Here is a 12,945-nt window from a genome sequence, read left to right as displayed (position 1 = left end):
AGGTAGACTGAGATGGTATGGTTTGGACTCATCTGGCTAAGGATAGGGACCAGTGGCTCTTGTGAAGACGGCAACGAAACTTCGGGTTCCCTAAATGCTGGGAAGTTCTTGAGTAGCTGCATAATTGGCGGCTCCTCCAGAAGGGTTCAGCTCCATGAGTGAGTGAGTGAAATACTAGAAGTTTCAATATAAGTGATTTCACTTACATCGTCACTTAAAGCAAGGGGTTAGCTGTAGACAAACTTAGACAAATACCAACCCCTAATTTCTTATGCCTAATGACAAGCCAATTTACACAAATAATCAATGCTGTTAAGTAACTCAATTAGTACGCTTTCGTAAGAAATATTTCCTGCATTGGTCCTGGCGTTTCCTGCTTGAAAACTTCATAATTCTTGGTACATATCAAAATACACGTGTTCCAAATTTTCTCAAACCTTTTACTTCTAAAAATAGTCATACCTGCTCCCTTTACAGACTAGCAAAATGTTTCGAGTATAATAGAAGAACTGGAAAATACATCCCTGGACAATGCCGTTACCAAGTAAGTGCTTCGATCATGCACAACTGTCATATGCCTAGCTACATGTGTGTGCAATGCGCCCTTAATGGAGAGAACATTGCAGTTGGCTGGAGGATGAAAGTTGGCTAACGCGTTCAATGGAGCTCCCCTAATGGAGGGAGTCAGAAAGTAGGTCACAAATGGAAGTAAAACAGATGTAACCGACGTAACAGGGTTTCTATACGTATCACTAGGCAGCAGCACAGTCCAGCGTAATGATGATCTAGGTAGAAGATAGGCATGCGCAGGTTCAGTGGCTGGTTTTAATAGTGTTCGAGGAGTATACTACCGAATAGCAGCGTTCTGTTGTCCTTTTTTGTGGGCCAAAATACTCAATGCAAAGGATCGTAATAAAGAAAGGTTTCCTGTTTAAGTTGAGAAGTGTTTTCCGCGTAAAGTGGATCACAGCTGCGTGCAAAGTTTGGAATGGAGGTACAGAAATGGCTGAGGCAACAGTCAAAAGATTTCTATGCTACGGATTTCAACGCATTTGTAAAGCGATGTGTCAAGTGTATTAATGTTGGTGGAGGATTTATCGAGAAATTAATGTTTTTTTTTCAAATTCGAATATCGCATGTTTTACGTCTTATATCTAATTTTGACCTATTTATTGACTCCCCTCGTAGTTGCTGTTAGTATACAGGCATTTATTGATATTATAAAAATCGATTAATTTTATTCGAAGCTTTTATAATGTTAGATGTATACAGGCGTGTTATTGGCGGGAGATGGAGTTAAATATTGACCTAGACATATCATTCTGTAACACTTAGGAGAGGAAAGGAGTACGGGACAGAGCATGGGAAGTTAGTAGTACGAAAGTTTGTATTACAAAAATGAGATTTCCCATTGAATTCTTGATGGATGTTATAATAGTACGCATAAAATGACATTTTTCCTTATTGATCTTGGTAGCGATTTCAGCATTGAACATGATCTACAAACTATCAAGACAAACACCGCAATGGGTTCTGTCACGTGACATTGTTTCAGTTATCATTTTCAGTTTCTAATAGTGAAAACATGATAATGGAATATGAAAAAGAATATATTCGTCCGCGCGAACAAAATTCTTCTGACATTACTTGCACAAGCCAATATACACGCATAAATTACTATAAATATTTACGACAGAAATACATATACTTATATTACTGGTCCTAAATGATTAGCATTCGCTCATATCTTTCATCCATTCGTTTGTGCTGTTTCTAGTCCCTTCCATACGTACAGCCATAATTGTTATTATAAAACAAACATAAATTTCTAAACAAGATTGAAAATTTCACTCAGATAACACCTTATTGATGAAAGCTTTATAATACGGTTCCCTTTCTTGCAGCAGGTAAGATAAGGGTAAATCTGTCCCTGTGCTTCATTAGTGAAGCATTATGCCATGAAGATACGGAAGGGTAGAGGTATACCTCCAACCCTCTTGACCTCGGCTCTAGATATAGATGCGTGGTTAACTGCAGGCCCTGCCGTTTTGATACAGCTGAACTCGCCCCTGGTACCCATTACATAGGCGGCTGGGTGGGCCCCAGAACCGGTCTGCACGCTATGGAAAAGAGAAAATTTTTTGTCCTGCCTGGAATCAAACCCCGGTTGTCCATCGCTATTCAGATCGAGTTACTTAAATCTTATATCTCTCCCGATTGGAAATGCCACTTTTAACTTGAAACGAAGAAGTTCAAAGGAACCAGTATTATATCTAAATTTAAGTCACGGGGATAAAGCGGCGGGGACGTGAAGCTAACCACTCACTTCCAAATAATGCCAAGGCAGAGTATACATGGATATATACATCAATTTCTCCATTCGCCTTAATGGTGTACTGCTCAGTTAGTTAAACACAGGACATATTTTAATGGTGACTAGTGACTTTCATTATCTACAGGTCTGTATGACTGCAGTTACACTGACAGTATGTTATTAACAATATTTTTATAGTAAATTCATTCATTCATCAATGTCACTACAGCCCTTTGTTGGGCCCTGGCCTCTATTTCAGTTTCGTAATCTTTTTACACAAACGGTAGGATTTCTTGGACGAGTGATCAGCTCGTCCCAAGGCCGCTACCTACACACATAACAACACAAACACAGAAAAACGCACACAAACATCCATGCCCTGAGTGGGATTCGAACCCACGATCCCAGCGTCCGAGCGAGCTGAGACACTTCATGCCTTAGACCGCTCGGCTACCATGGTCGGCATGTTTATAGTAAGCACCACTGTAAGGGTGAGAAACACGATAAGATATAGCTTATTTAAAACGATACAATTTACTTCAATATAGACGTAAACATACAGCGATAGATGGCACGGCCTTCTTCAGGCCGCTCCCCGAACAATCTGTCTGTCAGCAGACGGCATGGTCCAGATGTGGTCCAGATCCTTGTCGTCCCATTCCATTTCTGAAGAATTTGGGTACACAGTTACTTGGAAGTATCTCCCAACCACTTTCCGTGGGACGCAGTGTATGAGACCACGGCGCCAGAGACCAATCAGGATGATGCCAGCCACCAGGACACATGCCAATAGGAGAGAGACGCTCAGTACGGTACTGACCTCGGAGTCCGTTTTCTGTCTTGCAGATTCGTGGGTGCAAGTGAAGTCTTTCAAGTCCACAGAAAGTAGAAGTTCATTGTGATGTTTCTCTGGAGAGAAACACCTGAAGAAAAAAAAGGAGAGATAGGAACTGTTAAACTTTTGTAGAACGGGAGACGGTGACATTTTGGTGATAATAAGGATGCACAATGGTAGCCGAGCGGTCTAAGGCATGCACTGTCTTCGCTCGCTCGGAAGCCGGGATCGTGGGTTCGAATTCCACATAAGGCATGTATGTTTGGTGTGTGTATGTTGTTTATTCCGTATTTGTGTTGTCCGGTGTTTAGGTAGAGGCCTTGCGACGAGCTGATCACCCGTCCAAGGAGTCCTAACGTCTGTAAAAATGATCATGAAACTGAGAAATCAGTCCTATGCTCTGAAGTGGGAGCGAAGAGGAAGAAAAGGAAGGATGCAGAATAAATATAAAACTGTGTTACTGTATCAGTCAGCATCATATACAGTATTAACGGAAGAGATCACAAGCTGTGTGGTATATAAAATAAGTGGCCAAACTTACTGAAAACCGGAAGCGCATATGAGAGATGAAGTGACAGGAGGGTGGAGAAAATTGCATAATGAGGAGCTTCATAACTTGTACTCTTCTCCAAGTATAATTAGAATGATCAAGTCAAGGAAGATGAGGTGGGCATGGCATGAAGTACGAATGGGGTAGAAAAAGAATACGTATAGGATATTGGTGGGAAAGCCAGAAGGAAAGAGACCACTAGGAAGACTAAGACATAGGTGGGTGCGTAATATTAAAATGAATCTGAGAGATATAGGATGGGATGGTATGGATTGGATTGATCTGGGTCAGGATAAGGACCAGTGGAGGGCTCTTGTGAACACGGTAATAAACCTTCGGATGCCATAAAATATTGCACAACTGGCGGCTTCTTAAGAAGAGTTCAACTCCATTAAGTTAGTTGCGTGAAAAAATTCAGATGATGGAGAACTGCAAACCAACATGGATAGGATGGAGTAGGTGTTTATGTACATGCTTTCCACACAGCAAGTCTCTTATGTTTAATATATTTGTAAACAAGAAGTTCTGGTAAAAACCAATCGCCTACTTTCCTTTGATACGACACGGACTGCATACAAAACGAAAAAAAAAATTGAGGGGGTCATAAACACACAGAGAAGTAATTAAATTACATAACAATAACTGGCAATAAGCCGTTGCCTAGCAACAGTAGGGGGAAAACAGACAAGCAGAGAGCAAGGTGACCTCATAAGCCTCCAAACAGAAATGAGGGAAGATAGACAGCAAGGTGATCTCATAAGCCTCCCAACAAATTTAGGGAAGACAGACAGCAAGGTGATCTCATAAGCCTCCTTTCAGTTTCCAAAATGAAGTAAGAAGGCTAAAAAGGGAATTGACTAATGTTTATTTCAGACAGCCGCATTAACTGACCAAAAGAGCCCCACGACGCTCTTGAGCCACAGTTTGGCCACGTTTGATGTATGTTTTCTATTACGAATGAAGCAAATGTAAACGTAAGAATATGCACCTACAGTATAAAAGGAAGCAGTGAAAGATATGACGACAAACACTGTGCAGTATAGAAGGCGAATTAGAACATTTCTTTATAAGGCGATGACAACAGAAACAACGTGACTCTGTACTTAGGCCTTAGACGCCTCGAATAGTCATTTTCGCGTAGCTATTCCGCGTACCTATTTTTGTTTAAAATACCCTCAGCACTTCCTAATAAGAACATTATAACTTTTTCAATTTTATTATCTCAGAATCATTTAATTTTTGCACTCGACACTTGAAAGTTAGCCAAAGTAATGGTCTACATCTACACCACACAGAACAGTATTTGCGGCATAGAATAATTCTGCATTTACACCATACAGAACAGTATTTGCGGCATAGCATAATTCTGCATTTACACCACACAAAACAGTATTTGCAACATAGCATAATTCTGCATGTACATCACACAGAACAGTATTTGCAACATAGCATAATTCTGCATTTACACCACACAGAACAGTATTTGCAACATAGCATAATTCTGCATCTACACCACACAGAACAGTATTTGCAACATAGCATAATTCTGCATGTACATCACACAGAACAGTATTTGCGATAAAGAATAATTCCATGCACATTCTCAAACCGATCGTGTATACAGTTACATTGTACCGCTTGCAGACATGTGATGCACTGCTTACTTACCTCAAGTACTCTGAACTCTCCAGAGAGAAATTAGTTTGTCGCATCCAAACCAATTTGCAGTCACATCGCCAAGGGTTTCCTTGTAGAGCCAGGTGTTCCAGCGTTGGCGCCAATGGCAAAAACGTTTTGCTGCTAAGGGTATGAAGCCCACTGCGAGCAAGTGAAAGCCGTTTCAATGGAACGGGTGCAGAATTTGGACTGCCGAAAGAAAATTCATCAAATTCATGCAGCTGAATACAGTTTTCCATCGTCAAAACTTCCAAAGATGTAAGGCCTTCAAATGCGTTTTCTTGAACGGTTCTCAGATGGATCAAGCGATCCAGTTGCAACTTTCTGAGTTTAGGATAGGATATAAAGTCACCAGGCAGAAGAACTTCAACGTTTATACCTGAAAGATTTAAACTCTCCAGTGATGCTGGAAGTATATCAACAATTTTCAGGGGATTATCGGCAAGGGAGAGATAGCGAAGCTGACTAGCCCCACTAAAGAGGCCATCCGGAATTTTTTCAATACTCATGTTATTTAAGGAGAGAGAACTAAGGTTTCTCTCAAGAAGGATGGCCAGACACTCTGCTGACTTCATGAGGTTCTTGCCCAAAGCAGTGTTATAACTCAAGATCAGAGAATCCAGATGTGGTGTTGAACTGAACAACTGGGGATGCAATTCTTGCAACCAATTCATTCCAAGATTAAGATTGGACAGACTCGAAAGGCCATTGAAAATTTTATCTGGTAGAATTGTTAACATATTGTAACTAAGATCTAAAGTCCGAAGGTTTGCGAGACCCCAAAAAGCACCTTCGTTGAGAGATGTAAATTTATTTCGCGATAAGCTCAGTTCTTCTAGATTGCCCCAATGAGAAAATTGCTCTGAAACAAACAAGAGAGAAAAATTGTTTACGCACTCGTATCAAAGATCCATGCATATAAGTATAGGGTGAATCGTATAGAACCAGCCCGATGAATTTGCTAATAATTCCACAGGTGATGCATATAACCGCTCACAATTACGACATAATAATCCGTGGGCCGTGCTGAGTCGAATGGTGTGCGCATGATCCGGCAAGTGGCAGCCCTTATGCTGCAAGGTCAAGGACAATCCCGAAACGTGTCTGCAGTGCGCAGGCGACAGTCATGGAGTACACTGTTGAACAGCGAGTGTTTCTAATGCCTACTTGAAAACGGCGGATACTTTCAACACCTGCTTTGATCACGGCACACAATCCAAGATCAGATATGTGTAAATTACTTTAATATCTGTATGGTATATTTTATATTACAGCTCATTTCGTCGGACCGGTTCTATATGAATCACCCTGTATTATAATGGCAAGAAAACACCTGAAAACATCGAATCTCACCAAAACATTTACAAGACATATGCTGTTAGCTCACATTCGAGAGAATACAATATTATTATTTTTTTAAGATGCTTGAAAATAAGACTACGTCCGATAGGCCGCTGCACATACAAAGTTAAATAGAGTCGAAAACACTTTTTAAATTATTAAGGAGACAATAAACAAGGGAGTCTATTTAACTGTTGAAGGATGAATCTATTTTTGACTTACACGCCAACTGGCAACTTCTTTTCAGACGTCATGACTAAATATACACAAACAATAAACATGTTATCAATTTCTGAAAAGCTGAGACAGCACAGCATAAAGAGCTGATAAACGGCTTTGAAATAGTTCCCATCGTAATTTCACCTCAGTGTTAAAGAAATTGTGAAGATTTCCAGATAAGGCTTTAAGAATGTTACTGAACTAATGCAAGGAGCACTGGCGACAGGAAAAAATAAAACAGAGATAAGATAATAGGTGTTAAATTGCCTTGGGTCTTTCCTCGTGGTATTTGTTGCATTGTATGTAGTTCAAACAAAGCTGTACTGAGCAAGGTAGGCTAGCGGCAACGCATCCAGCTCCTGTTTTGAGATTCCAACCAACGGCTTCAAAGAGGTTACAAATATATTTACTCCAACTAACGAATTTCATAACGGAATTTGTGAGTTTCAGTACATTTATTTAAAATATGATTTTTTTGAAGGAACCTAAAATTCACACACACACACTGTTGCGGCGTAATTTGAGACTAGAAGTCAAAAAGGCATTGCTTAAATGTTCCAAGACTTGCGACAAATGTTTTACAAAAATTAAATTAGTATGTCAACACCTGGACAGGCAATCTAGGTTAAGAATGCCTGAGTTAGCAGAATGCGCAATAGCACTTCTGCAAGTAGCGTTGCAGGGACACTGGGGTAAAGATAATATTATTAAATAAGCAGCAAAGAGGACCACAGGCCCACCCACAGCCAAAAGGTAGCCAATGGAAACCCTCCACCGGAGATTGAGGACGAAAGGAGGAGTTAACCTCCCTCTTTCGTCAACCGCAGATTCAGCAAGTTAAAGATATAAAGAGTACTGAATTCGGGAGACAAGGGGGAGCTAAAACGTAATAACCAATTGTCAGCCGGAGGCTCTATTCAATATGGGTCTTACGAGTGGTGGAAGTTGGCCCGCGTCTCTTATTCCAAGTAAGTCACGTTTACTCATATAAGCCATGTTGTTAAATATTATGGCTGATAAAAGTGTTGTGGAAAATGTTGAAAGCAAACTTCAGTGTGCCCGGCGAGCCCTTAGGGGAGAATAATTATGTATCAAGTAATTGCCTAGGAAGATAGTCCGGAAATATGGCTGTCGTTATGGTGTATGTGCTAAGATTACCGGTAGTGTAGACTACGCACATTTGCGTTATAGTTACGACTAATGATTTTTGTGATAAATATAGTATGTGGGCTTTCAATATGTATAATTCTACGGGCAGATTATTTTAAGGGAGAAACTTTACGATAGGATAGTGTAGTAGTATGTAATGAGTAGTAGGGAATAGAGACAGGAAACAGGTTCATGTTAAACGAGGAATAATTGCATATCCTCATTAGTCGAAACAGAGAGAGAGAGAGAGAGAGAGAGAGGGGCTCAAGGCCTACATCCCCGAAGGGGAGAACATGAGGAAGCGTAGCGTGAAGTAAAGACTATGCTGACCCGACTGTAGGTCGGTCTTGTTAATATTGTAAATATTGTAAATAAGAGTGTAAATAGACAGGGTAGTTAGAGTAGGATGTACCGGGATTGTGATTCAAACCTCCATAATCACCTTTCCACTCCCGATCCCGAGCAATCCTGACCAAAGCGAGGGCAGAACTGACACAGGCCGCAGCAGCAACCGAAGACAACGACAGAAAAGGGTGAGGGACCAGAAATGAACTGGGATAGTAGGGTCACTTGCCACGCAGGCAGCGTTTAGTAGCTCTGTTATCAACGCCCCCTTAAGCTGTAATAAGTGGTAACAGTGGCGTTACCAACATTCGGGCCCANCACCAACCTTCATACGATATAATAGATGGTGGCAGCTTTATGAGAGAAGGAAGTCCAGAAACAGGAGAATCCTAGCTGAGGGTAAGCTAGGATTATTGTGTTAACCCCTTGCAGCATAAGCTGTTGTGGCAAGGAGTGATACCTCCACGCCCCCTGCCACCACGGCGTAATACACACACACACATATATATATGAGAAAATCTATTGCCTCTGCCGGGAATACAACCCCGAACGTCTAGTCCGTAGCCCGTCGTTATATTGACTGAGCTATTTGGCTGTCAGTACAATAAATGTAGTTCTACATTTTCTTTGTATTAAAAAGTAGGAGAAGCAATTAACAGGTATTAAAACGGAACGCTGTTGCATTAATAAATAGCTTCATATTTCATACCACTGTACGAGGGAGAGTGAGTAAATAGGTCACCAATAGATGTAAAATGTAAAACATGTGATATTCGAAACTAAAAGAAAATTATTTCTCAACATATTCTCCACCAACATTAATACATTTGTCCCATCTCTTTACCAGTGCGTCGAAATCCGCAGCGTAGAAATCTTTTGGCTGTCGTCTCAGCCAATTCCGCACCTCCATTTCATCATCTGCGACTTTCGAACGTCCTTCAGAGTATTTCTCGACCCAGTTGTCAATCGTTTTAAGCGACAAACACTTCTCATCATAAACAGAAAGTTCTTTTTATGAATATCCTTCGCATTGGGTTCTTTTTCTCACAAGAATGCACAGCAGAACGCTGCTCTTCGGTATTACACTCCTCAAGTACGTTTGCCACTTTGACTACCGAAACCATTTTCTGAACATGCGCATGCGTATCTGCTACCTAGATTTTTTATTACAGAAAAAATATTTTAAATACAAAAAAGAAACCTAACCAATGCCCATCCGGCCTTCTGTAGCACAGTCTTATAAATATCTTATTCTATAGTAGCGATACACTGCGCTACCTAGATTGTCATAAAATTGGACTGTGTTGCTACCTAGTGATACATATAAAAAACCTGTTACGTCCATTACAGCTTATTTACTTCCATTTGTGGCCTATTTACTGACTCTCCCTCGTATTAACCCAATGGAATTCACTGAAACAGATAGTGTCGTTTGTTGTTCCAGTGCCTGAGGATCTACCCATAGTATCCACTTGACGTTTCAAATATACTACTCTGTATTTTGCAACGGTAAAGTAAAGGTAAAGCTATCTCTGTAACAGGCCGTGAAGTCCCATAGGGTTGTGAGACGTTGAGGATCCCACATTATCTGGACAATCGGCTCAAAGATGGCGGTAATATTGTCAGCTGCGCTTTACTCCCCAGGAAAATTATTAATTTAATTCCTGGTACTCATTTCTGTTAGAGGCTGAGTCAACCCCAGGGCCATATATGGTTACATATGTACCTTAGTTATATAAGCGCCAATTCTGGAGCAGGGATATTTTGGTAGACTCAACACATATTCTGATTGGACAAGCACAATGTGCTGCTGTCATCGACATCAGATAAAACAACTGAAATGTGGAGGGCATTCTAGATGACATGAGGTTGGCGATGAACTAATTTTAGTAGTATCGCAAAGGAAAATATTAACCCAACTATAGCCACGTCATTGGAATGAGTGACAGAAAGGGTAGGGAGACCCAGCGGAAGGCTATTGACACCGCCCTGCCTCCACTATGCGTCTTCATGACATAAAATTTAACGTCACGTGACACCGCCATCATGGTTTCACACAGTGTAACGCGTGCTGCAATGTTCCTCTCTTCAGATCTCCGTAGGGACAGACAAAGTCTGCGAGCAATATACTGCTTTTGCACAATGCGTTTTCTATGTTGAAAGCCTACTACTCTTAACACTCCGGTATCATGACCCCAAGGTCATGGAGTTGAGTCCTTAAGAAGCCAAGACGCTCAGCTACTCAAGAATTTCCCAACGTTGTATGGAGCCCCAATATCCATCACCATGCATATAAGTTCTTCCGCTGGTTCCCATCTTGAGGCAGACCAATCCAGTCCATACCATCCCATCCTATCTCCCTAAGATTCATCCTAATATTAGTCTCCCACCTACGTCTAGTTATTCCTAGTAGTCTCTTTCTTTCTGGCTTTCCCACCAAAATCCTGCATCTGATTTCCTCCTCTTCCCCATTCGTGCTACATGCCCTACTCATATAGTCCTTCTTGACTTGATCATTCTAATTATATTTGGTGAAGGTACAAATTATAAAGCTGCCCATTATGAAATGTTCCTCAATCTCCTAGGATCATTAGGATAAGTATTGCTAATACTAGAGCCTGACCGCCTCTGTGGTCTAGTGGTCAGAGTTCCTGGTTCCATTCCCGGCATTACCAGATTTTCTGAGAAGTAGTGGGTCTGGAACGGGGTCCACTCTGCCTCGTGAGGATAATTGAGGAGATATTTCAAGGAAATAGCGGCTCCAATCTAGAAAACCGAGATTAACGGCCGTGGGGATCCGTTGCTCTGAACAAGCGACATTCTCTATGCGCTAAAGTTGGCAGTAGCTTCGCCGACAAGCGGCGGTCGCTCGGTCGGTATAGTTCGCTTGCGGACTACAGGCCACGGAGTTTGTTTAATACGAGAGCCTGCTTTTTGGCAACTTCTTGAGTCACATTAAGCCATTCATCTTTCTTACAACATAACTCATCAATGTTTATTTAAAACTGATCCCTTTTCAGCATATCTCGCTGCGTTCTCAGGATGCAGATGAGAGCGAATGCTCACGCATGAAGCGTAGCTGCAGTTGCGGAAAACGGACAAGAGATGGCTTCAAGTTTGTGTGCTGGGTGTATGGTCAAATAACTCTTCATCATAAAGATATTTCAGGTTTATGAATGTCTCAGAATGTGGCACTATAACACTTCCTAGAATTCTGTGAACTCAGTTCCACCGCATTGAGAGCAAAAATCTCAGTCAGTGACGGTGGACTGAGCCTCGACATACCGTTCGTGAGAGAGGACAGTTGATTCCTTGAGAGGTCCAGGCTGCGTGCCTCCTGCGATATCACTAATTCTGTAGGCAGGCTCGATATATTGCGAGATGAGCAGTCCACGTCCCAGACATGGACGCCCAGCTCTGTGAGACTGGCCGTGCACCTGCAAGCTAGGCCTTCTGCGTCCCTCAAGCACAACTGCGGCGTCGGTTCGAGCGCAGAGGTCGCGGCCAACACAGTCACCAGTATCAACATAGCGAGCGCCATTCTGAAAAGCAATTTCATATGTTTACGCCATACTCTCGTAATTCACGGCTTGTGTTTGTGTTTTGGTTTGAAGACTGTGACCGGATATTAAAAATCGTGTCTGTGAACACTGATTTAGGCCTACAAGAAAGTTTTAGGTCAGGGTGAAGGAACCTTATTAATACTCCAACAATTAATGTAACATAGAACGTATACTACATTTACAATTTAAATAATTTATTCTTAAAGTATTTCACAACGAGGAGCTTCACAATTTGTACTCTTCGTAAAATATAATCAGAATAGTAAAGTCAAGGAAGATGAGATGGGTAGGGCATGTAGTGCGCATGGGTGAGGATTTTGATGAGAAAGTCAGAAGGAAAACCACTAGGAAGACCTAGACGCAGATAGGAGGATAATATTAAAATGGATGGGGTGGTATGGGCTGGATTGATCTGGCTCTTGATAGGGACCAGTGACGGACTCTTGTGAACACGGAATGAACATTTGGGTTCCATAAAATGTTGGGAAATCATTGAGTGACTTAACAACTGCTGGCTTCTCAAGGACTCAGTTAGTTATCCTTAGAAACATCGCGAGACACGTATTCAGGATATCTGAACTCCGGCCCGCGTTAAGTGGATACCTTGTGATTGAGGTACGGCGTGTCCTCAGGTCGAGAACGGAAGTGACACGCTTCAGATGCGTACGAATAAGCAGTCGCGGACAGTCGACAATGATTCGTCCTCCAGCCTGGATGTGCTGTAGAGGGTTAAGTAAAGCAATATTGTGTTACGAAATACAGTAGAACTTGGTTATAACGTCATCAAAGGGACCTAAAAATAGTGTCGTTATAAACGAATGTCGTTGTAACCGAAATGGGCACTTCCACAGTAGCCTTATGTTAGTCACGTAAAAATCTACCAAAAACCGAGTTAAAATGTTGCATTTTTTAGTGAAATACGTAGTTAAGTACAGACTAACGTAACATTAAC

General features: G+C 41.5%; 1 protein-coding gene across 4 annotated transcripts in view; it reads right to left on the bottom strand.

Annotated features, from left to right (window-relative positions):
- Positions 1-2,698: 2,698 nt before the first annotated feature.
- The window catches only part of LOC111865559 (insulin-like growth factor-binding protein complex acid labile subunit), an 18,973-nt gene continuing 8,726 nt past the window's right edge, over positions 2,699-12,945 (bottom strand). For 3 of the 4 annotated variants that reach the window (XM_023853702.2, XM_023853704.2, XM_023853701.2), the window contains exons 2-4: positions 11,716-11,972; positions 5,368-6,238; positions 2,699-3,237 (exon numbers count right to left, since the gene is read on the bottom strand). In XM_023853702.2, coding sequence (XP_023709470.1) covers positions 2,898-3,237; positions 5,368-6,238; positions 11,716-11,971 — 1,467 coding nt within the window. In that variant the 5' untranslated portion in view covers position 11,972 and the 3' untranslated portion in view covers positions 2,699-2,897. Of the gene's footprint in view, positions 3,238-5,367; positions 6,239-11,715; positions 11,973-12,596; positions 12,713-12,945 lie in introns of all 4 variants that reach the window. The other variant, XM_023853703.2, reaches the window with a different exon arrangement.

Source organism: Cryptotermes secundus, unplaced genomic scaffold, assembly GCF_002891405.2.
Source record: "Cryptotermes secundus unplaced genomic scaffold, Csec_1.0 scaffold836, whole genome shotgun sequence".
In the NCBI taxonomy this organism is placed as follows: domain Eukaryota; kingdom Metazoa; phylum Arthropoda; class Insecta; order Blattodea; family Kalotermitidae; genus Cryptotermes; species Cryptotermes secundus.
Note: the sequence above shows the minus strand (reverse complement) of the source record. Positions and strands in the feature narration are given on the sequence as shown.